General features: G+C 41.5%; 1 protein-coding gene across 35 annotated transcripts in view; it reads left to right on the top strand.

Annotated features, from left to right (window-relative positions):
• PDZD2 (PDZ domain containing 2) overlaps positions 1-24,107 on the top strand; it is a 346,617-nt gene that overhangs the window by 286,713 nt on the left and 35,797 nt on the right. For all 35 annotated transcript variants that reach the window (XM_023625798.2, XM_070246357.1, XM_023625802.2 and 32 more), the window contains 7 exons: positions 8,765-8,876; positions 14,330-14,475; positions 17,672-17,791; positions 18,585-18,699; positions 21,177-21,250; positions 21,394-21,619; positions 22,422-22,539. In XM_023625798.2, coding sequence (XP_023481566.2) covers positions 8,765-8,876; positions 14,330-14,475; positions 17,672-17,791; positions 18,585-18,699; positions 21,177-21,250; positions 21,394-21,619; positions 22,422-22,539 — 911 coding nt within the window. The remainder of the gene's footprint in view (positions 1-8,764; positions 8,877-14,329; positions 14,476-17,671; positions 17,792-18,584; positions 18,700-21,176; positions 21,251-21,393; positions 21,620-22,421; positions 22,540-24,107) is intronic.

The following is a 24,107-nucleotide window of genomic DNA, read 5'->3' as shown; positions in this document are numbered from 1 at the left end:
TTAAAGGTGATGTCTTTGCCTCACTTTTCTAGGGACCAAGAGATCTATTTAATTTGTATGCACAAAGATCAGCCAAATAATCACCAACCAAGTGTGTTAAGCCCATTCAGATTGTTTGAGGATGATAAATGGGAGGAAACAGGAAATGGGCTCAGCTAGAACAAGGACAATATTATTCCATTTGCAGAGGCACGGCCTGAGCATCTCAGTCGACATCAGCTGCATCTGACACTCTGCACACACTCTGCATGGACCAGGGCATGCTGGGGTTTGGCGAGTTTTCCTTTTCAGTTTTACTGTTTTCCTCTTCAGTCCTGAGTTACTCTCTTTGTTGGAAAGCAATGAGTCTAGTGTAGCAGTAGATTTGTGTTTTAATTTCTGCAGTCAATTCGCGGGCTTCTTGCCTCTTTGGGCTGATTTATTGTTGTTCTGATTCCCTCTTTCTGAATGGTTATTCATTCCCGGCCCTGGCCTCTCTGACGGCCATCTGGTTCTCCTTTGGTCACTCAAACATCTGCCCCAGAGATTTGGAAAATGAGCTTCCTTTGGCAGCCTAAAAATAATCTTAGTGTGACTGAAGCATGAAAAGGGAATCGCCATGCTCCACTGTCCTGTAGATGCTGACCAGGGGACTGAGCCAGCAAAGCTTCCAAGGATTTGGAGCTTGGATGTCATCCGTCACATCTGCAGATTATTTTTTTTCAAGTACTGGGAACCGTAAAAACATGGCATAAACCAGGTGCACCCAGCCCTCCTGCAGTTTTCCTTGGGATCAGATATGCTTGCGCAATAAAAATGGTTGGAGATGAAAGCCATACTTTTCATGGTTTGTTTGTAAGCCTTCAAGAGTTAGCTGAGAAAGACAGATGATGCTCGGGAGTTAAACATTATATTAATCACAGTGTGTTCAAGGAGATCTCATAAATGCTTTGGACAGCAGTTATAGGACGTTTATAAGTACGCACTAGACTTTTAGCTTGGACCCAAGGGCCTGTCTCGTGGGTAATGATAGTTTGCTCCCCACCCGCAGAAGACTAAAATTTGCCAGAAGCTCAAATTCATCCCTATGCTGTGTCTCATCCAAAATTATTTCTAGCCACATAGTCCAGTGCAGCTTTTCAGAAGTTCTGCAATGAGATAAAATGTCAACATAATAATGATATTCAGATAATTAAAATGCCAACAAATTCAATTCCCCTTGCAAGTCACAATCCAAAGACATTAAAATCTAAAGTAATTAATATCCAAACTCAAATTTCCTTGACCTTTTGAGTTAAAAACCAAAGCACTTAATGGGCTCCTTCGATCTCTTCTATTTCTTATTTTCCTTCATCTTAGCAAATGAGATGCTGGATGCTGGATGCTGGATGCTGGGGAGAGGTTGTGCTAGTCAGCATCTGTAGCCTGGGATGTTTTCCACTGGAACAAATATGGCTCGTTCAGCTCCAAGAAAGTTGAGTCTTTTCAACAGCAAGTCTCTTGTGTGCTTTATTTTTTAGTGAAATGTAAATGAACAAAGAGTAAGTGGACCCACAGTGGTATCAAAACCTTGGCCCCATACCCTTGACATTTAGAAATACGAGCCAGTCCACAGTCCCTACACAGTTGTCCAAGGCACAGTTTTGTTCCCAGGACCTTATTGAATTATGCCCAAGACTATGTCAAGAACTGTAAACAGTCTGAGATTTTACACGACACTTTCATGGATGCTGGCAGAAGACATGAAATTCGTGGGTCAGACACAAACGGCTTTATTACTCATGGCACAGCAACGAGCTTTTTGCTTTCTCTAATCCTAGTTTAGGATTCAATCCCGTTTTAGAGTTTCATGTTCACATAATTTCTCCCCTCCCCCCTCAAGTCATATAGGAATGATACAGAGCAGCTCAGGTAGATGGACACACAGTGGATTTTCATTACAGCTGAGGAACCCTGAGTGTAAGCAAGCTGAATCTTTTATGAGGGGCTGGAAGCAAACCTGACTGACCTTTGCTCCAGAGAGAGACATTATTATATTGGACAGTAAACAAACCTGCCCTGTCCTCCTGAGATACTATCTCTAAGTTTCAAGGCCATCCACTCTACAAAAGTCATTGAAAAGATAGATAATCCAGAGTAAAACGTTCTATGCCTCTATTACAAGCCACACAGAAATGGGAGAGAGCCATGGAGAATTGTCTTCCAACAGGCTGTAGCAGAGACTCAATAATATCAAGGAGGGTTGATGGTGAAAATATTCTTGATTTGTCTAGATGCCAGTCTATAGTAGTTGCTTGGAGTCCATGACCATGAACTTAAACTCAACTGGTAGAATATTCCTCCCAGTCTGGGTGAAGGAATCAACCTAGCCCTACTTAAAGTGCTTTTCGTTGATATTCAAAATCTTCTTGATGTGCATTTACACTTTGAGATGACAAGTAGAGGGCTCCCTGCTGTACTGCACTGGGTGAGGACTGTGCCTCTGACAGAGCTTCCACATTCTCAGGAGCAAGCATTTTGCATCCTGGGATACATTTTCCATTTCTACTGTCTCGGCATAGAAGTGCTTAGAGGGGAGGAAGCTGCATCTCTCCTCCCCCATTTATTCAACTGGAAAAACACTCTCTGTAGATTCATGAACCAGACCTGCTGTGGATGATTCTGAAGCTTATGCCCCTAATGACCCAGTAAGGGCTAATACCTCTTCCACCTGCTCCTTCAGATGTGTCTTTCCTTGGATTTTGAATGTTCCAGGGGTCAAGTAGCCTTGCTTTCTGCTACGTATTTTTGGGCAGTAATTGGATATGCCTATAGCATTTCATAGCCGTCTCTTTTGGGGAGGACTGCCTTGAATTTCTGTTTAACCTGCTTAAATGGACCCCTTTCTTCTTTCATAGCCCTGCTTGCTGCATCTCTGTGCCTTTATTACTTCCCATGTTCCTTTGCTTTCTGACTCAGATATTTTTTCCTAAAATACTATTTTAGATTCTGTCATGCAGGCCCCATCATTGTGATAGAGATGGAATCAATGAGACCTCTGTTTACTAAAGCATCCATTCTTCAAATACATCTTGACCGCCACCACCTCTGAGTTGGCTAATTCCACCCACGAAATATTCTCCCATCAGACCAACATCAGGTTCTGGCCTATTATCGTCGTGCCTGGCTCCCCTGTGGTATGTGTCACAGTTGCTTCCTTTACAATCCTAATTTCATACATTTCTCACGCCACTTCCATTGGGGCAACAAAAATAACTGTGTCTCTCTAAAAATTCCCAGGAATTTTTTTTTTTTTAACCCTTTCTGGTCTTCCTCACCCCTCACCTTTAAATCTGTCCCGAGTTTCTCATCCCTCTTAGCATAGCAGTCCCAAATCCTCTTACTCAAGCTCTGTATCTGCAGCTTATAAATCACATTTCTCATTGTTTTCTGGGCCTGAGGTCCCCATAGGGGTGTCCCTGGCATTCTGCTCTCTGTGGTTTTGCCTCTCTTCCTCAGGTGGATTTCTTTAAGTCTCAGACAACCCCTCTAATCCAGGGCTAACTCATGTCTCCTCACTTTTGTGATGCCCGCTTTAAGAGTAGTTAGGAACTGGCCCATCTCTTTTCTTTATACATCGTTCCACGCCGGACTTCACAATCTCATCACCCCTTCGTAGTTTCCAGTCTGTCATCTAAGATCTCATCTTTTCTTGTAAGGAAATGTCCCTCTTCCTCTAGCTAATCATGACATACTCTTTCTCTCTTCCACTGGTCCTATTCTGATCATAAGTCCTGAGCGTGTTCTCAAATCGTCCTTGGTGTCCTGTGCAAACTTGATTTCTGAAAATGAAGTGCTCCAGGCCCATGCCTTTAACACTGCCTTCTTAGCTGTTAGGTTGGCAGTAATTTTATGGAGCTTTTTTTTCATCTTCAATCCAAGAAGGTGGCATATTCTCTTTGGTTTCCCATTTGTTTTGCTCTATTCATTAATTAAATCTGCTATCTGTCTTCAGGTTTGGACTTGAAATGTATGTCTCTGCAGGCTATAATCATAGTCTATGTCATCATCAAATCTAGAGGTACCCTGAGACCTGGTCAGGAGAAGACTTGAGCTTTTTTTAAAATTTCACTTAAACCTTTGCTATCCTCCTATGATACACATTAAGTCCTCTATTTGTATTTTCAAGTGCATTTTTAGTTAATCCTCATAATAACTCTGAGATCATTATAAGGTAATTTTAACCCTTTAAAAATACCCTTGTTCCTGGGGCCGGCCCAGTGGCGCAGCGGTTAAGTTCACAAGTTCCGCTTCTCGGCGGCCCGGGGTTCGCTGGTTTGGATCCTGGGTGTGGACTTGGCACTGCTTGGCAAAAGCCATGCTGTGGCAGGCATCCCACGTATAAAGTAGCGGAAGATGGGCATGGACGTTAGCTCAGGGCCACTCTTGCTCAGCAAAGAGAGGAGGATTGGCAGTAGTTAGCTCAGGGCTAATTTTCCTCAAAAAAAAGGACAACTCTTGTTCTGATGTCAGAACTGCCTCTGACATCAATGCTCTATTAATATATTATGGGCACAGTACATGTCACTGTCTATGGTACACATAAATTGCACCATACTTTGCAAACGCTGCATATGCTTATAGTTCATACAGAGTATCTTGTATATAAAACAAGCCTGTAGATTTAAAAAAAAAAAAACGTTTTACTTTATCTATTCTTTTCTAATTAGCTATTTTCACAGAGAGTGGGACAGAGGTTTCCACAATTGCTGGTTAAAATACCTATATTCTGAAGAGGGAGCAGCCTGATGATAACAACTCTCCCTCATTCTTTGGCTAATGGGCTACTTTGGTACAACTAGGAACCTCCATTCTCCATCGCTGGAGTAAGCTCACGGGAGGGCAGGGACGACAGGGGAAATTAACAGCTCAATCATGCGTCTCCTGTGGAGGCTGGCTCTGTTTAGACCAGGGCAGTGGTGAATTACAGAGGCCCAGGCCCTGTCCCACTTCCATAAGCCTGGACTTTTAGTAACTCTCTAGGTTGCTCTTCTGCACACCAAAGTTTGTGTAGGTCATTCCTGACCCCGGGAATCTCTCTTAAAATCAGCTCCACTCTAAATACGTGTGACAATCACTTTCAACTCCTTCAGCCATTTCTTACACCTCTGCTCCAGCCTTACCCACACCCCCACTTCCAGAGATTCTCTGTTGGCGACTCCTGAGCCTTCGGGGGAGCTCTGCGGACAGCCAGACCCCAAGAGGTGATCCAGGTTCTGCTTGCTTTTTGGCTTTCTCCAATCCCAGTCTGGGATTCAACTTTCCCAAGTCGGATCCATTACCACACATCCATCTACTTACTGGTTCCAGAATTTTGTTGCTGTTGGCTTCTATTCTCTTTGCCCTTGTGGCATTATGTCTTTCATTTTTTAAATCTCTTTCGTGTCATTTTAGAGTGGTTTCAAGAGGGAAATCTGCCATCTTTAATCAGAAGCCTATATCATTTAATTCTTAAATCAAGCTCCATTTCTCAGAGGACACTGAAGCTCAAAGGGGTTGACTAACATGCCTAAATTGCTAATACATGGTGCAACCAGGATTTGTGCCCGGACAGCTGGATTTTGAACCACTCTGCCCTACCACCTCACTATAAAACCAGAAGCTAAAGATTCTTTTTCATTGCAAGAATGTCATAGGTGACAGGTGGGCAAAACTAAAAACAGAGCGACTCTAACTTGGAAATTGGCGGGTGATATTAGATCCCATTAATATAATGGCATTGTTGTATAACACATGAATTAGAAATCGCTGATGAATAATAGATTATATCAACTGTTTCTCTGAGCCTAAGGCCTTTCAGGAGAACTTTTTAGAACAGCTAAAATGACATCATTTCCAGAACAGTTTGATTTGTTCTGTGCATCTGAAAAAATGAAAATACAGCCAAAGGACTCTCTTAAAGTGTGGACATTTTCAGACAATAGTCATAAGACTGAAAAGAGGCTCATTGTAATCAAAATTGCACTTTGTATGTTGCTACTTCCTGAAATAATCTGGAACTAACGTATCTAAGCAACCCACTTCCTGTTCCTTGAGTTACAAGCCAGCTAAAATCACGACAGACCAGTTTTCTGTTACCAGAGGAAATGGTTCCATTTAATTTCAGAACCCTGTGATAACACTTTCAGGGGCTTCTGAAATTAGATTTCACTCCTGCCTTGAGCTCAACGGTGTACTGTTTGCGACATTTTGTGAGATATCTCAGTCCATTTTTACTGGTTTTAGCTACCGGCTTTCAGTAATAATGTAACATACACCATCTTCAGCATAAGATTTCTTTGGTATAATAAGAAATGTTATTGGTATTTTATAGATCATAGAAACCGAATCTCGTTTCATTCTTTGGTGCATTTGAGGATTTAAAAAAAGATTACTCCTTGAGGCTGTGATTCCTTTCCTTCTAAACCACCTCCCTCAGATTCTGAAAATAAAGAAGGGTTGCCAGCATTTGCATTTGCATCATAAGGACTTCAGATTTGACGTAGTGCATGCGTGCTCTTGTAAAACTCACCACTACTTATGTGGGACTGTCACTTTCTTCACACACAATCTATCCTAGATCTTGGATATATGGTGTAAACAAAAGGGTGTTACTTAAGGGTCTTGGTTTTGTTTCTTCATCTGTCAAATGGAGATATTATTTACCTTGGGACACATGTTTGCTATGAAAATTAAATGGAAAAAAATTGAGGTGAATGAACTATACAGTACAGCACAATATTGATCATCCAAAGTATTAACTTAACTCAAAAGCATAGTAGGGTGGAGGGAGGAAATATCCTGGAAATATAATGAGGCTGGAAATCAGGAGACTGAATATGAAGTCACAGCCTTGCCTGGAATAGGTGAGAAGCCTTGGGCAGGTCACTTTCCTTCTTGGTTACTCAGATGAGTGTTATGTCATCTCCAAAATTTCTCTGATTGTCTGAAGACCTGGGGCTATGCCGGAAAAATAGAGAGGAGAGTGGAGGAAGGAAACTTCCTAAATCCAGAAACAGTAGACTGAGATTGTTTTCCTCCTTTGACATGAGCATCTCAGACAGGTGATGGTTTGGGCCTTGACCACTATCTGAGATGCCCCTCGCTAATGGGCACCAGAGGAGGGAGTGACTTTCAAACCGAGGAGTACCCGAGGAGCCTGGGTCAGGTGGTGTAAGCAGAAAGAACCAGGAACTTAACTCAGTCTCCAGTAATTGCTGTTTGCAGTCTGGAGACAGGTTCTTTCTTTTCTTAAAGTTTTTAAGCCAAGCAAAGGAGAGCCCCTGAGGCTTCCCTCTGGATTATTCCTATTTGCATGTCTCCTCCTGTGCCCCAGATCTCTGGCACATCTCCAATAGAGTTCTTTCACACTGTGTATGAATTAATGTCACAGTTTGGGGTTGGGAAACACGTCCCTCTAGAGAATCTCTAAAATCATCCTCAGGATTCTGTTCTTGCCTTTACTTCATAATTTAAACCTGGAGGCCTGCCAGTCCCTGACATTGTAATAGGAATGCACAAAATTTATCTTCTTTGTATATATCAGGATTAATTTGTTTTCCCAATGCCCCTTCCTCAGTTTGCCTACATCTCCTCATTTCTCAGACCCTTTTTTTTTTTCCTCTTTCTCATCCAGAAAGATACTTGAACTTGAGGGGAAAAGGAGACTCTTCCAAATCTTATATGTTACCTATGAGATTTACATATAACAATTACCTCTTAAAAGGGAGGGTTATCTGGGAGATAACGCTTACTGCTTACTTTATACATTTTCATATACTGAGTTTGATATGCACTGTATAACTTTTATTATCCATTAAAGTTCAGTTTTTTTACATTATAATTACATGACTTTCTGATGACCACTAAGTGTTAAAAGATATCTTCTATCTTTTTAAAGTACGTATATGTTCCTTAACGTGAATATTATCTATTTTAATTAATATGATTTTCTTTTCTCCAGAACCTCAAAGAAATAAAATTTCAAATGGCAAGCCTTGTTTGTTGGGTGTATCACACAAGTTTTATGCATGTAAATTTACCCACAAAATTTTTTATAAACACTCTCAAGGACATAAGTCTCCTTTTCCTTTCTAATAAATGTTGGGTCTTTTTAGCATGTTTGGCTTTTCTGGGGTGGAGGATCCACTGGATCTTGGGGTCCTCCTTTCTGCATCACCTCTTGGGGTGTGGTACCGTCGACATACAGTTTACAGCTTTGTGGGCTGACTTCCGTGGCTTCGGTGCCTGGGCAGTGCTCGATTCTGGGAGGTGTTCCATCAGTACTCAGGAGGGTAGCACACGGAACATCGGGTTGACCCAGGGAGGTAGTTATTTGGCTGTCACAAAATTAAAGTTTTACTGTATTTTTAAGAACTCTATAATTGAGGGTAAATTTCTGGTTTAATATTTGTTGCAACTTGCACTGTAGGAAAAAGCACTAGTGGGCTCTAGTTGTGACTTTGTGGCCAGCTGGGGCACCTTGATCTTGACCAACAAGTTTCCTGAAGAAATAAATGGCCCCTGGAGTCCTTTCCACTTTGAAATCTCCCTGGCTCTATACGGTGCAGTGAGAGGCGTGCTGTCCAGGGAGAACTTGCCAGAATGAGGCTACGTGGTTGCAAGTTACCTGAAGGGCTGTGCTTTGATCCCATGAACCTTTTTTCCCATGTGACACATTTATTGCTGCTCCTTGAGCCTTGAAATAACTCTTGGAGGGAATTGCGGGCCGGCCTCTCCTATCAGCTCTGTGCTCTCTGCATTTCAGATGCCTGGGACAGAGGAGCCCCAAGATGTGTGTGGCCCTGAGGATTCCAAGGGGAACCTGGAAAGTCCCAAACAGGGCAGCAGTAAAATGAAACTCAAGAGTCGTCTTTCAGGTAAGCGGGACTCCACCTGAGCTGGCCTGTCTGAAAATGAGCTTCCAGCCTCACTAGTGGGAAGATAAAGCCATTAACAGGATGAGCTCTTTTTCTTCCTGAAAACCTCACAATTGTTTTTCCTTTAGATGGTGCGTGCCCTGGGCATAACCACTGCATTCATCCTGGCTGCCCACATGAAGATTTTTTTTTTTGAGTCATAATGAAGTGAATGTCAACCTCTCTGTCTCTGTTTAAACTTGAATCTCCTATGTGTTTGGTTCACTTACTCCAATAGGACTTCAGGTGACCTTTTCGCTATGGAAGATTCCTGAGGGCCTGTCTTCCCAGCAAACATACCTCTTCCCCCAAACTCTTGGTCCACCAGAACAGGGGGCAAAGAACTATTTATTTAATGTCAAATCTGAATCCCAAGTAAGCAGGGGCAAAAAATGGGATGGAGTTGCAACTTATGGGACAAATAGATTTCACATTTCCTGGGCTTATTCTTATAGCAGCTGGCCTGTGTCTTGAGAGAGAAAGTCAGTGTTGAAAGCAGAGGGAGAGAAAGTCAATGTTGAAAGCAGAGGCTGTGTGCGGGGACCCATGACGATTTTTGTGGGTCCCAGGCACTTTCACCCTGACAGGCTCTTTCTTTCCTCTATTAAAAAAAATATACTCAAATTGTGTTTTGTGGCTGCATTGGTATAAAGATTCAAGCTAGAGTCATTGTTATCTCTTCATTACCATTATGTTCATTGTTTTTCCTTCTGAATTTAAAAGAAACTAAAATTAAAACATTGCTGTGGGCCTCTAAAAGTGATGTGGGCTTTCGGCACTGTGTCTACTGGCCTAATGGAGAAGTCGGCCATGGTGCCGCACCCAGCAAAGATAGCTGGTATAGCAGGAAAAGCAAGCGTTCGGAAGCTTGGCAGAATCAAGTTGACCCCTGAGCTCCCGAGTTACCTTATGACCTTGAGCTGGTTCTTTAATGTCTCTGAACTTCTACTCCCCCACCTGAAGAAAGGCGCTAATAATCCCAACTTTGAAAGGTTGAACAGATTAAAAAAGGAAAGCACAGGAAAAGCAGCTAGTGCAAAGCATGGTGTGTTAAGATCCAAAAAATGTCGATTTCTTCTTCCTGCCACACAAATCAGGGAAAGGGTTGGCATCTATGCCTGCCAACCAAGAGCATCCCTCTCCCGCGCTGCCTGGCTCCCTCCTGAGTTATTCTCAGGTGAGGTGGCAGGTATAGGACTTAAAATACATCAGTTGTTCTGTTTTGTTTTGTTTTTAAAATCTGAGTATCAAAATGAATTACTTTTGTATTTGTAACTCAGAATAATTAGGCAGTATATATCTGAATGAATGTTAGAATGTGAGTTTGTGACAGAAAGCAATATGATGACCAAACGCTGATAAGTCTGAGTGGAGACATTGTGCCGAAGGTCCTCTCATGGAGAGAATGACCAGCTCCCTTTCAGCCCTGAGGAACAACTGGGAGAAATACATTTAAGTCCTGTATGTGTTTGGGGCCGGGGAGTCACGGGGCATAGAGGCCATCTTTAGGTCAGCTGTCTTGGCAGAGTTGATGAACACCTTATAAATGGTGCCTAGGGGAGGGCCACAGAGCTCCGGGGAGATATCAGGAACCTTTGAAACCAGTGCAGTCACATTCCTCATTTTATGGATGAGACTGGAGAAATGAAGGGAACAAAGGTCACTCACTTATTGAGTGCCAGCAAAAAAACCTGCCTCCCAGACAGAGTTCTTGTTACCCACCATCCTTCGGCATCCTGAGGATGTGGAAGAGGATCCTGTTCCCCTCTCTGGGCTTATAGATACAGATGTCGGGAGGGGGATAGCTGAGGACCTTCCAGGTTCGTGATTCTCTGTTTATACTATCAATTTAGAATGAGCAACACATTCAGCTGAGCAGTAAGTCCAGGGCGGGCTACAGTTTGCCACAAATGGATGTCACCATCTCTTCCTGTATCCTTCCCAGACATCCAGAGCAGTAATAAGGAAATACAGAATAGTGGAAGAAACACATGCATAAAGTCAGATAGAACTGTGTTCAGTTCCCAGCTCTGCCACTACTGGCTGTGTGACCTGGGATAAGTGACTTAACTTCTCTGGGTCTCTGTTTCTTCTTATGTAAAATGAGGGTTATAACGTACATTTATTCTGGAAATTACCGTAAGTGCTGTCTAAATGCCAGGTCTTGTTGAAAGACCAAGTTGAGAGAATGAATGTGGCAGTGCCACCCCAGAATGTGGCAGCAGTAGGCCCTCACCGTGTAGTAGCCGCCACTGCTATTACCTTGTCGTCATTAATATCACGTTAATCATTGTCATTGTCATCATCCTTGTTCTTTCCTCTTTCCCTCTCAAGAGGGGAAGATGCTTGAATGGGTTCAGACAGGAAGTTTCTCGAGAACTTGTAGACCACAATAAAGCTATGAAGCTACCAAGACTGGAAGTCTCTCTGGGTTGTGGTACTCAAGGAAGGCATCCGGAAGATGCAAGACGAAGGAGAGCCAGGTCCTTGGCAGGATTCTGCAGAACAGGGGAGGAGGAAAACAGTGGCCTAGACTTGGAACAAAACACGAGAAACGTTTAAGGACAGCAGGGGGAAAAAAAATTGGTCAGAGCAGTTTTTGGCAACTGTTTTTCCTCCTCAGCTATCAGAGAGATCCCATAATCTGACAGTAACAGTGATTCAATCCAGCAGAGCTTGTCCAGATTAGGGGAGAGGAGACCCTTGGGGTGGGAGGTGACAGTGCAGGCAAAGTTGGATGGAACTTCGAGTGGTATTTCTCTGCTTCTTGGTTTTGGAAAGGATACAGGCAGAGGACGGATTCCCTCCTTTGAGAATCAGCAGGATAGAGCACTGAATTCACGGGGCAGGCTGGTGGGAGATAAGACTGGAAAAGTAATTTGGAGACACGATAAAGAGGCTTAAGAATTGGATCTTCTAAAGACATTTGAATACGGGAGATTTTAATGTGATCAGCTCCTAATTTGTCTGCCCTGTAAACTTCGATATTTACTTCGTATTTTCTCAAAGTGAGTCATTCTAGTATTCACTTGTCAGTATGTTATCTACAGACACTACCGTATGTGGTTTCTCTTCTGTCGATGGCAAGTGCCTCCTTGTCAGCTCAAAAGGAATTTTCTTCTAATAAATCTTTTTGAGATGAGTAAGCATGCCAAGATAGATTAATCTGGTCATGAATTATTAACTCATGAATTATTAAGGAGGTTCTATAAAGAGGTTCCAGCCATTTCTACTAAGATTTTTGCCCAGTCTGGCTCCAAAATGACTAAAGTGATTTCATGGAACATTTTTTCTGATATTCTAACCTGAATTTTCTCTACTTTATACCTCCTTTATTGCCAGCAGGATTCCCTCTTAATTCTGGTATTTTTGACTTATCCATGTTAATGCCTTAGATTTGTGATCTTTTTAAATGGAAAATTTTCTTTGATTGCAAAGGAATTTCAGATGTTTGAAAACCTGTCTCACAAAGTTAAGACTTAGCTTTTGAAAAACCAAGCCTTTAGTGATGTCTATTGTAATATAACTGTACAGCACTGTTTTGACTTTTCATCACAATTAAAAATTCATCAATATATTATATTTTTAAAAGAGTACAGAGTCATCTTGTTTTATGCCATGGAAAACTTCCCAATAAATTTGTAGGTAAATTGAAATTTTATGTCATCAAAAGAAACATTACATAGTCTAGGAGAACTTGATATTCCCAAGAATCTGTATGTGTGTATAGCTATGGACACAAACACACATATACATGCATCTGCTAACAGATGTTAGCTCAAAGCCAATCTTCCTCACCAAAAAAAAAAAAAAAAAAGCCAATGAATATTTGAAAAGAAGCTTAATCTCATTAGTCATCAGTGAAATGTAAATTTTAAACCACAATGAAGTGCCATTATATATCCACTGGAGTGCCTAAAATTAAAAAGACTGACACTGCCCAGCATGACAAGGATATGAAGAAACTGTCACCACGCATGCACAGCATCAGTAAAGGTGAATGTGTACCTGTAACCCAGCAATTCTGCTAGGTTACATCCCACAGATATGACATGTAAAAGAGATAGGTTCAAGAATGTTCGATAACAGTATATTCTAGATCAAGGGTCAAACTACTGCCTGCAGTTGTATTTATATGGACCACAAGCTAGAAATGCTTTCTACATTTTTAGTGGGTTGTAAAAAGTTTTAAAAGAATATGCAACAGAGACCGTTTGTGGCCCACAAAGCCTAAAATATTTACTATCTGGCCTTTACCAAAAAACTTTGCTGATCCTTGTTCTAGGTCTAAAACCAGAACTAAACCAAATGTCCATCATCAATAGAATGGATAAATAAATTGTGGTATGTTTATACCATGAAATAGTATACAGAAAAGGGACGAACAAGCTATTGGCATGCAATAACATGGTCTAATTTCACAAATAAGTGCTAAGAACAAGGAGCCAGACACAAAAAAGTACATATTATATGCGTTCGTTTACATAAAGTTCAAAAATAGGCAACAGTAATCTATGATGTTAGAAGTCGGGAATAACAGTCACCCTTGGGTAAGGGGTGGTTAGTGGCACAAAAGGGGCTTTTGAGATTCTAGTAATATTCTATTTCTTAGTCTAGGTGTTGGTTATTGGCACATTCACTTTGTGAAATTTCTTGGAACTATACACTGATGATTTGTGCGCATTACTGTAAGTCGTTATATTTTAATAAAAAGTTAATTTAAAAAGTCATTACTGTGGCCAGCCTGGTGACGTAGAGTTAAGTTCACATGTTCTACTTCAGCAGCCCAGGGGTTCACCAGTTTGGATCCCAGGCGCGGACCTATGCCTTGCTTATCAAGCCATGCTGTGGCAGCATCCCACATAGAAAATAGAGGAAGATGGGCACAGATGTTAGCTCAGGGCCAATCTACCTCAGCAAAAAGAGGAGGATTGGCAGTGGATGTTATAGCTCAGGGCTAATTTTCTTCCCCAAAAAATTAAATAAATAAAAAAGTCATTATTATACATGAAAAAAAGCATCTGGCGTAACAGTGGAACTATGGCAACCACAAAGTGATATTCCTCCTCACCAGAAAACCACCTACTGATAGCATTGTCACTATTGTTTGTTGGCTTATTAACCACGGCTACATCTTACTTGGGTGAAACATATTCATTGCCCCTTATGCAGTCCGCTTACTTCAAAACCAGGCCCTTTCTTCATAGTCTGGCACTAATGGCCTCAACACACACCTAGCTTATGCAGAGCTTGGTGGCAGAACACGGTGAGCTTGGTGCTTTGAAAGTATTGGATGCCAGGCCTCCTGAAAACCCTGAATTCAGGTGTCAAGTCAATGAGTTTATGCCTATGAATGCTCTTAAGATTCTTTTCATCCCATATCAAGCCATGTTTTCTTCCCCTCTTTTCTCAAGGGGGTGTACACCGTCTAGAGTCTGTTGAAGAATATAACGAGCTGATGGTGCGAAATGGGGATCCCCGGGCCAGGATGTTGGAGGTCTCCCGAGATGGCCGAAAGCACTCTCTTCCCCAGCTGCTGGACTCCTCAGGGGCAGCACAGGTAGTCCCATGGCGTGGAGCCTCTTGCTCTCTCGTACAGCCATCGTTGCTTGTTAGGGATGGAAGAGCATGTTTCCAGCCCAGGGTCTCTAGTCTTTCTTTTATTCTTTCAAAGGCCAGCAAGAGCTTCTGTGTTCTGAAGAACTGCCTGTCACTGTGGGCCAGGAGTATCTGGGACTAGAGATACAGTACAGAGAGAGAAGTCTATCCAGGGAGGCTAGAAGGCAATCAGCGTAATATTTGAAAATAGGGGAAAAAAAAAACCCAAAACTGTTGTTGAGTCTCGACATGTTGACCCCCTTCCTACTGTGTGTTTTGGAACTGAGAGCTGCTCTCATCTGCCAGAAGACAATGGCGCCTCACAGTCTGTGGTGAACCACCATCGCTTGTTTAGTGGACAAGTCATGTGTCAGCATAACAACCGGGTGGGCGGGTTGGTGTTGGGACGTATGGGAGAGGGAGGGAGTGTGTGAGTGCACCTTTGCCGTGCCTCGGATCCTGCCTGTTACATGGCAGTGACTCAAACAGCCTAGGGCAGAAGGGGCTGCAGAGAGGGGTGAAGTGGGTGGTGATATTAATATTCCGGGGCTTGTCCCCTTCGGAACTGAGAGCTCCATAACCCTGCACAGGGGTTCCTCCTCAATTACATCACTCCTCAACCCACTCAAAACTGGGTAGATGTCTCCTGACCAAGCTAGAGGCAGGCTCAGTCTCTGGGGAACTTGTGAGGTGTTCTTCGAGTCCTGGCACCATCCGGCAAAGGACTAAGGAGGACCCACTGGTATCTTGTCCCGGGGCCTACAATGGAGGGGGAGAGTGTGGCAGCAATGACACCCATACATGCTTGGAGACTTATAGATGGTAGAGTTCTAAAAGACCTGAGTCAGGTCATCTGGGTTGACCTTGACCCTTACTTTTGGAGTGGTATCACTGTTTGACAGATAGGACAACTGAATCTCACAGAGGTTGGATATTTTGCTCCGAGTAATATGCCAGAATCACTGTGAAGAAAGTTTTACCTGACCAGTAAAATAGAAAGTGCTCATGTTTCAGAGGCAGTTGCTATTTTGTGTTGAATCCAGCTTGAGTTGGGGCACCGAGAAAAAACAGAGCAAAAAGCTTGCATGAGACCTGATTGAAACTCCTCCAGACCCGTGTCTGGAGACAAGTCTGTGGCCTGCTCAGAATGATCCAGTCGGACCAACAGAGTCAGGAGGAGATCAAAAAGTAGGAGAGCCGCATGTCAGGCTGTTTTAGTTAGTGTGGAAGATGAGAGAGAGTTTACTGCCATCACGGCCAAGGACGGTCTAGCATGGAAGCAGTGATTTCTTAACTGAATAACCGACCCTCTGAGGAAGCCTGACCAGATTTATAGCCCAGAAATACCTGTTTCTAACCAGGCTTCCAGGAAGCAGGAAGCACAGTCTGGTGAAGAGGCTTTTTTTCTTGTTCTGTCTCCCTACACTAAAAAGTATTGTCTGGAGTAGAGCTATCCAATAAAGCTTTCAGCAATGATGGAAATGTTTTATATCCATGCTGCCCAATATGGTAGCCACATGTGTCTGTTGGGCCCATGAAAAGTGGCTAGTGAAACTGAGGAGTACATTTTTTATTTTAATTCATCTTAACTTAAACATAGCCGCAGGGGCCGGCCCCGTGGCCGAGTGGCTAAGTTCACATGCTCCACTTCGGTGGCCCAGGGTTTTGCTGGTTCGGATCCTGGGCCCAGACCTGGCGCCACTCATCAAGCCACGCTAGGATGGCATCCCACATAGCACAACCAGAAGGACCTACGACTAGAATATACAACGATGTACTAGAGGGCTTTGGGGAGAAGAAGGAGGGGAAGAAAGAGATTGGCAATGGATGTTAGCTCAGGTGCCAATCAAAAAAAATACATATAGACAGCGCGGTGACTAGTGGCTGCTGTATTGGAAGCAGAGGTCTAAAAAGTGCAGTGGGACCCCTGAAAGTCTTCGAGAAAACAGTGAAGCATGCAGGCCTCTGGTTCCCACTGGCTCCCAAGGGGAGACAGAATGAGGTGCTGCTGGAGTTAGATGATAGAGAAAGAGTTCCCTTACAAATCCACACGTGAACCTCTGTATTCGAGGGTTGAAAACCTATGGGCTGTGTCTGGCCGTCTCTATGATGATTTCAGTAAAAGGGTAGTAGCCTTGCCAAGCCAACATCATTTTTTTAACGAATCAGAGTCTGGGAGGCCAACATTGCTGGCAGATATTTTATAAAACTCCAAAATATAATTGTCCTAAGCTGCTAGGAATACAAAAGTATCATTAGCAGACATTTCATTTCTACCTTTGAATGTAGAATATACTAATAAAGGATAAAAACTATCTTCTGACGTCTCTTTTCTCGTATTAAACATGAAAGCAATATATATATATATATGTATATATATATATTTTGCTTATGCTAGAGTATCTGTGCCATTTACAAAATTTATTATTCTAAGAAGACTAGCAAGGAGCAAATAGTAGAAGAGCTTTAGCAATAGATTCACTGACTCTCTTGTTTATGTTATAAATAGTGCACCCTGGTTACACACATGTATATTGTGGGTGATGGACAGGAAAAAGAGATCAAGATTTGAGCTGCTACGTGCCAGGAAAGGAAAGTGTGGCTTATGGGAAAGTATTTTATTTTCCAAATGTGAGGGATTCGAACTGAAGCTGCTGCAGTTTCTCAGCGGGCTGCTTTATATGGAATAACAGCTATCTGGGTTTGCGGTCTGGGTTTTAGAAGAAACAAGGGCTTGCTAAGTTTTTGAGTGAGTGAATTAAGCTTAAAATGGCAAGACACTTTCTAACCATGATTGTGAAGTTGGGATGAGGGCAGAGGGTTACTTCCAAGAGAACCCGACCACAGGGTGGTCATCCTACATCTCTGAGCCCTCTTGGTTTCTGGTTCCTGACTCCATTCCAGAAGGTGAGAAGTAGGCTCTATGAAGGACAGTCGAGGAAAGAGCAACACCAGGTGTTTGCGGCCTCCAAGCAGTAAGGGCTATTCTTCCAATCTTCTTTATAATCTTTCTTTAAGCCACTGGACCAGAGATGGACCAGAGAGAAATAGCAGTCTAACCCAAAAGACAACTGAAGTTTTCAAAAATCTGAATAGATTTTCAGGCCACAGAAGGATAAATGAGACTCTCTCTGACCTTGCCATGTGCTGACTTTTAGGAATACCACATTGTAAAGAAGTCCACCCGCTCCCTGAGCGCTACTCAGGTGGAATCTCCTTGGAGACTCATTCGGCCATCGGTCATCTCTATCATTGGGCTGTACAAAGAAAAAGGCAAGGTGAGCTCTTTTCTGTGCACTGTTTTGCTCTCCAGGTAAAGGTTGGCCCGTGTTTTTTAAATAGTTACTTTTCACTATTGTTGTTTTTACATGAAAGAGAAAGTAAAAGGGATAGAGAGGAATAGATTAAGTGGCCTTTGTTATGGATCTGAGTGGATTCCTGGCATCCTTTCCTGTGCGCCTCTGAGCGAGATGGTCACACCCTTTTTGGCCTTATGATGTAAGGTGTCACCTCCGGGTGGCTAGGACACAATAAGGGTAGAGTAAATGCCCCAACTTTTACCACTATCGAGAGAAAATCAGACTCTGCAGCTTCAGGGACTACTCCCAGTTATTCTTTGGAATGAATTTTATGGCATTGTCATATCATAAAGGGAATAATACAAATAACTTGATATTACACAAATATCAAAATATCCATTTTGATATAAAATGGAAAGACTGAAACGAAAGAATAAAACAAATATGGCAGCTGCACAGTGTGACATGGTTCTCATGAGCTATTGTTGATCCATGTGAAATTGCCGTTTTTGGAGATCAAAGATTGTCAAACATTGGCAGTTTCGTATGTTCAACCTAAAACTTCTTCCCTTTAATGTAAAGCATAGCTAGCACAACGCTAATAGATCTGAGGAGGGAAGTGGAGAAGGGAGTACAAACTTGAATTTACAGCTAGTTAGCTTAACTCTGAGCCTGGTTGGGAGAGACACCTCAGTTAAATACTACAATGGGAAGGATGCCCTCAGTTAAATACTGCAATGACAACCTGCACCCCCGTTTGCTTTGGATGTAGGGCCTTGGCTTTAGCATTGCTGGAGGTCGAGACTGCATTCGAGGACAGATGGGGATTTTTGTCAAGACCATTTTCCCAAATGGATCAGCTGCAGAGGACGGAAGACTTAAGGAAGGTAGGGGAAAGCCTCTTGGTGGTCCTCAGTGGCCGTGAGCTTTGATTCCATGAAGATGTGTCCCCTTGCAAGACGGGAAGTGAATGGCACAGCAGCTAAGGCCATGGGCCTGGGAGTCGAGGAGACCTGGGCTGAATCCAACACTTAGCGCATCAGACCTTGGACAATTGATATAACCTGAGCTTCACTCTCTTCGGTTGAAACTTGCAATATTAATACTTACCTTGAAGAGCTCGTGAGGATTAAATGAGATGATATGTGGAAAGTGGCTTGATATTTTTATTTGGGTCTTTAAATTCTACCTTGTCCCCTTGGTCGTTGATCATGTTCCTTTGCCTTGAAGATTCCTGAGAATTTACAGTCCATTCTTGCTCAGGGCTGGAGTACATAAACATCTTTTATGTTCTCCATAGCACCCGCCATTTCGCCATGCATAAACATACCAGACAAGTGCTGTTTTTCCTCCCAGCTTTATTAAGATATAGTTGATATATAACATTGTGTAAGTTTAAGGTGTACGTGATGATTTGATACACGCATATATTGCGAAATGATTTCCAGAATAAGGTTAGTTAACACCTCCATCACGTCACATAATTTTTGTGTGTGTTGAGAACGTTTAAGATCTACTCTTAGCAATTTTCAAGTACATAACACAGTATTGTTAACTACAGTCACCACTAAGAGAACTTATTCATGAATCCTGATTTTTCTACTCCCTTATTAATATACTGACTTCATGAAATGATTAAGTCAGAATATTTCTAGTTACCTTCAGAAAAGTTATGACTGTTCAGTTCAGTTGACCCAAACTATAGGTACTGTTATGTTATTGTGGCTTTTTTTTTTTTAACTGATAAGAATGAATTGGAGTCTCCTTCTTTTTGGCAGAGCGACCCTAGAAGCCTGTATGCTAATGATAAGACGTGACCAGGCTTAATATTTTGATGGCAGAATATTTATTTCTTTCTCTTAGAGGAAGGGTTAACTCCCAGGTGGTGTTTGTGTCTAGTTTCAGAACAATGTAAAATTCTAGCAGAACATTTTTATAATGGATATACCATGTGTTCACTTGATTGAAATTCATCCTGCAATACTGGTAGAATGGAGCAAAATGGAAAAAAAAAAATCAATAGTTAGGGAAGGTTAATAGCACTTGATTCTCCTAAATACTGTTTTCTCGTATGTGTTCATTTACAATAAGTGTAAGTCATTGGAATGAATTTTCAACCTGTTGAATGATCTGTCTTTTAGAAATCTTATATAAAGATTTTTTAAGAGCATGAGCAATCATTTTAATGTTTCTATCCTTTTCCCATATGGAAACAAGCCAAAAACCTCACCTAGTTGAGGAATTGGTTGTGCCAGGTTATTTTTAAATAGATTATTTCACTTATTTTACAACTTCTGTAACTGGATGAAAGAGAAGGAAGCTAACAAATGCATGGGGGACTGCTACATTTTTGAACTCACCTACAGGATTCCTGTAATCAAACACACAGTGTGCTCCTGGCATTGACTGTCCATGATTGGTGACGATGTCTGTTCTTATGCTGCTTTGCACTTTGTCGTAGGTGAGGGAAGTCTCTCTTCTGTCCTGCACTGCTGTGCAAGGTTCATCTGTTCTTCTCTCTGGGGCCCCTTTGTAGTGTATTTGATGAACTGTTATACCAAAAACCAGACCATGTCACAAGAGTACAAACCAGAAACAAGCTCTGATAAGTCAATAGGATGTCCAAGTTCTTTTATATTCCCAGCAGACACTATCAATAGCTTGAAAATTGACCTGACAATGTCGTCTTGGGGTGAAGATGAGTCCAGGATAGTTTGAGAGAGAGAGTACAATTTGACAGCCTAGAGTAATCTCTTAGATAGAAGTATATAGTAACTTGCCGGCTTAATGACTGAGAACCTGGAACAGCACCAATAAGACCAGGCATCTAGACCGTTTCTGGAGAAGAGGTTGCCATTCTTAAATAACATCTCAGAAGTTGTTTGTCTTTATTATTGAAACCATTTTCCACAGACTGTGATGATTCTCCAGACGTGTCCTTTTGCAGGTATCAGAGTGGCTTCTCACATGTTCTGTGTGTTCATGCCTCATTGCCAGTAGGTTTAAGCTTTTGAACAAAGATTACAAAGACAGACTTGAGACCCAGTTTTTGCAGTTTGATCTCTAAACATAGGACATCTGTTATCAGACTTGGCAATGGCTAAAGAATAAGATCTTGATGCTTCTCATAGTTGTTTAAAGATGGAAATACAGAATTACTGCAAAAGAATATGCATTGTCATTAATTGTCCCATTTTGTGACATTCTTGGAAGCTAAGTTAATGAAAGAGTTGGAACAATAAAATTCATTTTATAGAGTTGTAAATCAGGGACCATATGGTATACTATTCTAGTACTGACTGAGTGGTTAGATTCCAGTAAATTAAAGCTTGATGTTAATGTAATTCTCATATTTGGTCACTAGGGGATGAAATCCTAGATGTAAATGGAATACCAATAAAGGGCTTGACGTTTCAAGAAGCCATTCATACCTTTAAGGTAACGGCATTCTTATTGATCTCCTTTATCTTTGTTTTTCTTCCTTTATTTCCTTCTGGTTTGGGTTTGGTGATTTCTTTTTTCACTCTTTGACGTAGGGGCAGACTGAATGTTTTAGCCCTCCTTTTTTCTTGTTTTCTCAGCAAATCCGGAGTGGATTATTTGTCTTAACAGTACGCACAAAGTTACTGAGCCCAAGCCTCACGCCCTGCTCCACACCGACACACATGAGCAGATCCAGCTCCCCAAACTTCAATGCCAGTGGAGGAACCTGTGCAGGAGGCTCTGATGAAGGCAGTGCTTCATCCCTGGGTCGGAAGGCCCCTGGGCCCAAGGACAGAATTGTCATGGAAGTAACACTCAACAAAGGTGAGACCAGCTATTCGTTCACTTTCGTTACACTCTATCAAATAACAATTTGTAATCTGTTCTTACGTTAATTTTTTGTATTCTTTCTGTGAATTCTTCCTTTGGAACAATCTGCTACCAACAACATAGGGTATTCTCTAAATGGACAGTGGGATCAAAAGGAGAGTTTTTAGTCATTTTAGTAAAGTGAGGGGAAGTTACCAGTAGCACAAAGTCCTTTAAGCTCTCCCCAGATGAATCAGTGTGTGTCAGACTCATGTTAGAAAAAAAAATCACTGACTAGCTTAATTCTAGGGCTGATAAAAAATTTTAAAGAACAAAAGATTATAGTTAAGAATACAGTTAACACCAGTAACTAAAAGTCATGAGTGATCGCTACATCTTACTGCTTTTCATCTTTGTTTTTTTTTGCCCCTGCTCACCTACTGTGGAAATATGATGAGCAATTAAATAACCAAAAGATTAGTTGCTAAAAAGAGAGGTGAAAGTAAACCTAGAAGTTGTGTATCCAGAATAAAAAATATTACTTTGACTCTGCATATTTCCAAAGCCAGATCTGAGGAGGCTGTTTAAGCAGAGAGTAGATCATGGAACAATTGACATCCATAGTTAGCCCCTGGTTCTGCCATGGACTCATTTCATTAACAGAGTATGGCCAGGTTGACAAAGAAAAGCAGGATTTACATTCTGAGTCTGGTCAAAAAATAAATGGTTATTGGTCTAAATATACCTTAATGTAGTTCCAAGTCACTTAAACTTTTCTTTTTTTGATTTTGTTTTCTTGGAATGATGCCTCTCACAGAGCCAAGAGTTGGATTAGGCATTGGTGCCTGCTGCCTGGCTCTAGAAAACAGCCCGCCGGGCATCTACATTCACAGTCTTGCCCCCGGATCAGTGGCCAAGATGGAGAGCAATCTGAGGTTTGTTGTAAACCTGATAGTATGGGGTCTGCATGTTCGTGAATATGTGAATACATGCACATGAAAGATATCTGTCCTGTTACATTCCTTTGTGGGATTCTAAATCTCTGTATTATTGGCAGTATTATAGCCAGGATTACAATTAATAGCATTTCTAAGATAAAGAGCTAATATAAATGAAATTTGGTTGAATTAGAGAACTCTGGATCATGGCTTTCCCTATCTTGTTCTATTTGGACTCAGAAGCTCAGTTTCAGAAACTTGACAAAATCCAGCTCTATACCAATATCTATGAGGATCTAAATATTTTCTTTCAGTTTTTATTCATTTATGTGAAATTCGTATGAGGTACTGGGAACTGTTCATAATGGTTTGGAATCACTGGATACAAGAGAGTCCTACAATCTTGCCCTTGAATAAATAATAAGGGGATAAAAGGAGACTTTTATTATTAAATATAATCTCTTGAACCTTTTCTGTTGTTTCATTCCTTTTCGAGTGGTGATGTCTACATGCTTATTGTCTGAAATCACTGCGTGTCTGATTTCTCAATCCAGCTAGTTGGGCTGTAGCATGGGTATCCTGTTTGTACAAGAGCTGTCTAGATGTTCTATCGTACAGTAATTGCAGTGGGTCCGTGCCCACCTAAATTTCACAGGAATGTACACGTATTGCACAAATCGCTCTGTGCAAACAGTATCACCTTTCTCCTCTATAAGCTTCTAAGTCCTTGAGCAGTTGAGGAATTGTCAAAAGGACATTCCTTGAGGTTGCCATTTTGGGGCCCTGTTAATAGATTATATTATGTTTTTAGTTAATCATCAGAGTGAATTTCCATGCGAAAAAAAATTTAGCAAATCATCCAAAGTACATTAAAGAAAATATACTTTTAGAACCCAAGGAAAAAAATCCTTTAATGACATCCCAAGATGATGTTTCTTTCTTGAATGGTTCCATATGTCTGGAGACTGCCAAATGAACATTCTTCAAACCCCACATAAAGAGTCTTTGTTCTCTCATACTGAGTTCTCTCCCTATAATTTCAAGTCAAAATGGGCATCTTGTCCCCAATTTCTCATTTGTTCAAATTTGAAACGTTTTTACAAATTCTTGGGTAACCTTTGAGCTTCAGATATTTCCTCCTTAAATTATATTACAATAATCATTTCAAGATGGTAGGAAAAAAGAAACTGATGGTGATCGAGGGGCTATCATGTGATGATCAAGTGGCAGACAGACCTGAGTTCAACAGTGGGTGACATCTGGGTGACCTCTCTGAACCTGTAGCCTTATCTACATAATGAGAATAATAATATCTATTCAAAGCATTGTTATGTAGATTGCTTTGTATAGTGCCTGGCATACACTATGTGCTCAAGAAGGGGTTCTTATTATCATTTTACTTAACTTTGCTACTTCTGAAAATTCATGTAGATATGCATAATAGCCTTTGCCAATTTAAAACCGAATGTGCTCGTGTGAATGTGTTGCTTTTTTACACATATGCAAAGATGAAAGGATGTCAATTCCCTCTTTAAAGTATTCAGAAAAGATTTCATATTATAAAC

The sequence above is a fragment of the Equus caballus genome, chromosome 21 (genome assembly GCF_041296265.1).
Source record: "Equus caballus isolate H_3958 breed thoroughbred chromosome 21, TB-T2T, whole genome shotgun sequence".
Taxonomy (NCBI): domain Eukaryota; kingdom Metazoa; phylum Chordata; class Mammalia; order Perissodactyla; family Equidae; genus Equus; species Equus caballus.
This window is presented reverse-complemented; position numbering and strand designations above follow the sequence as displayed.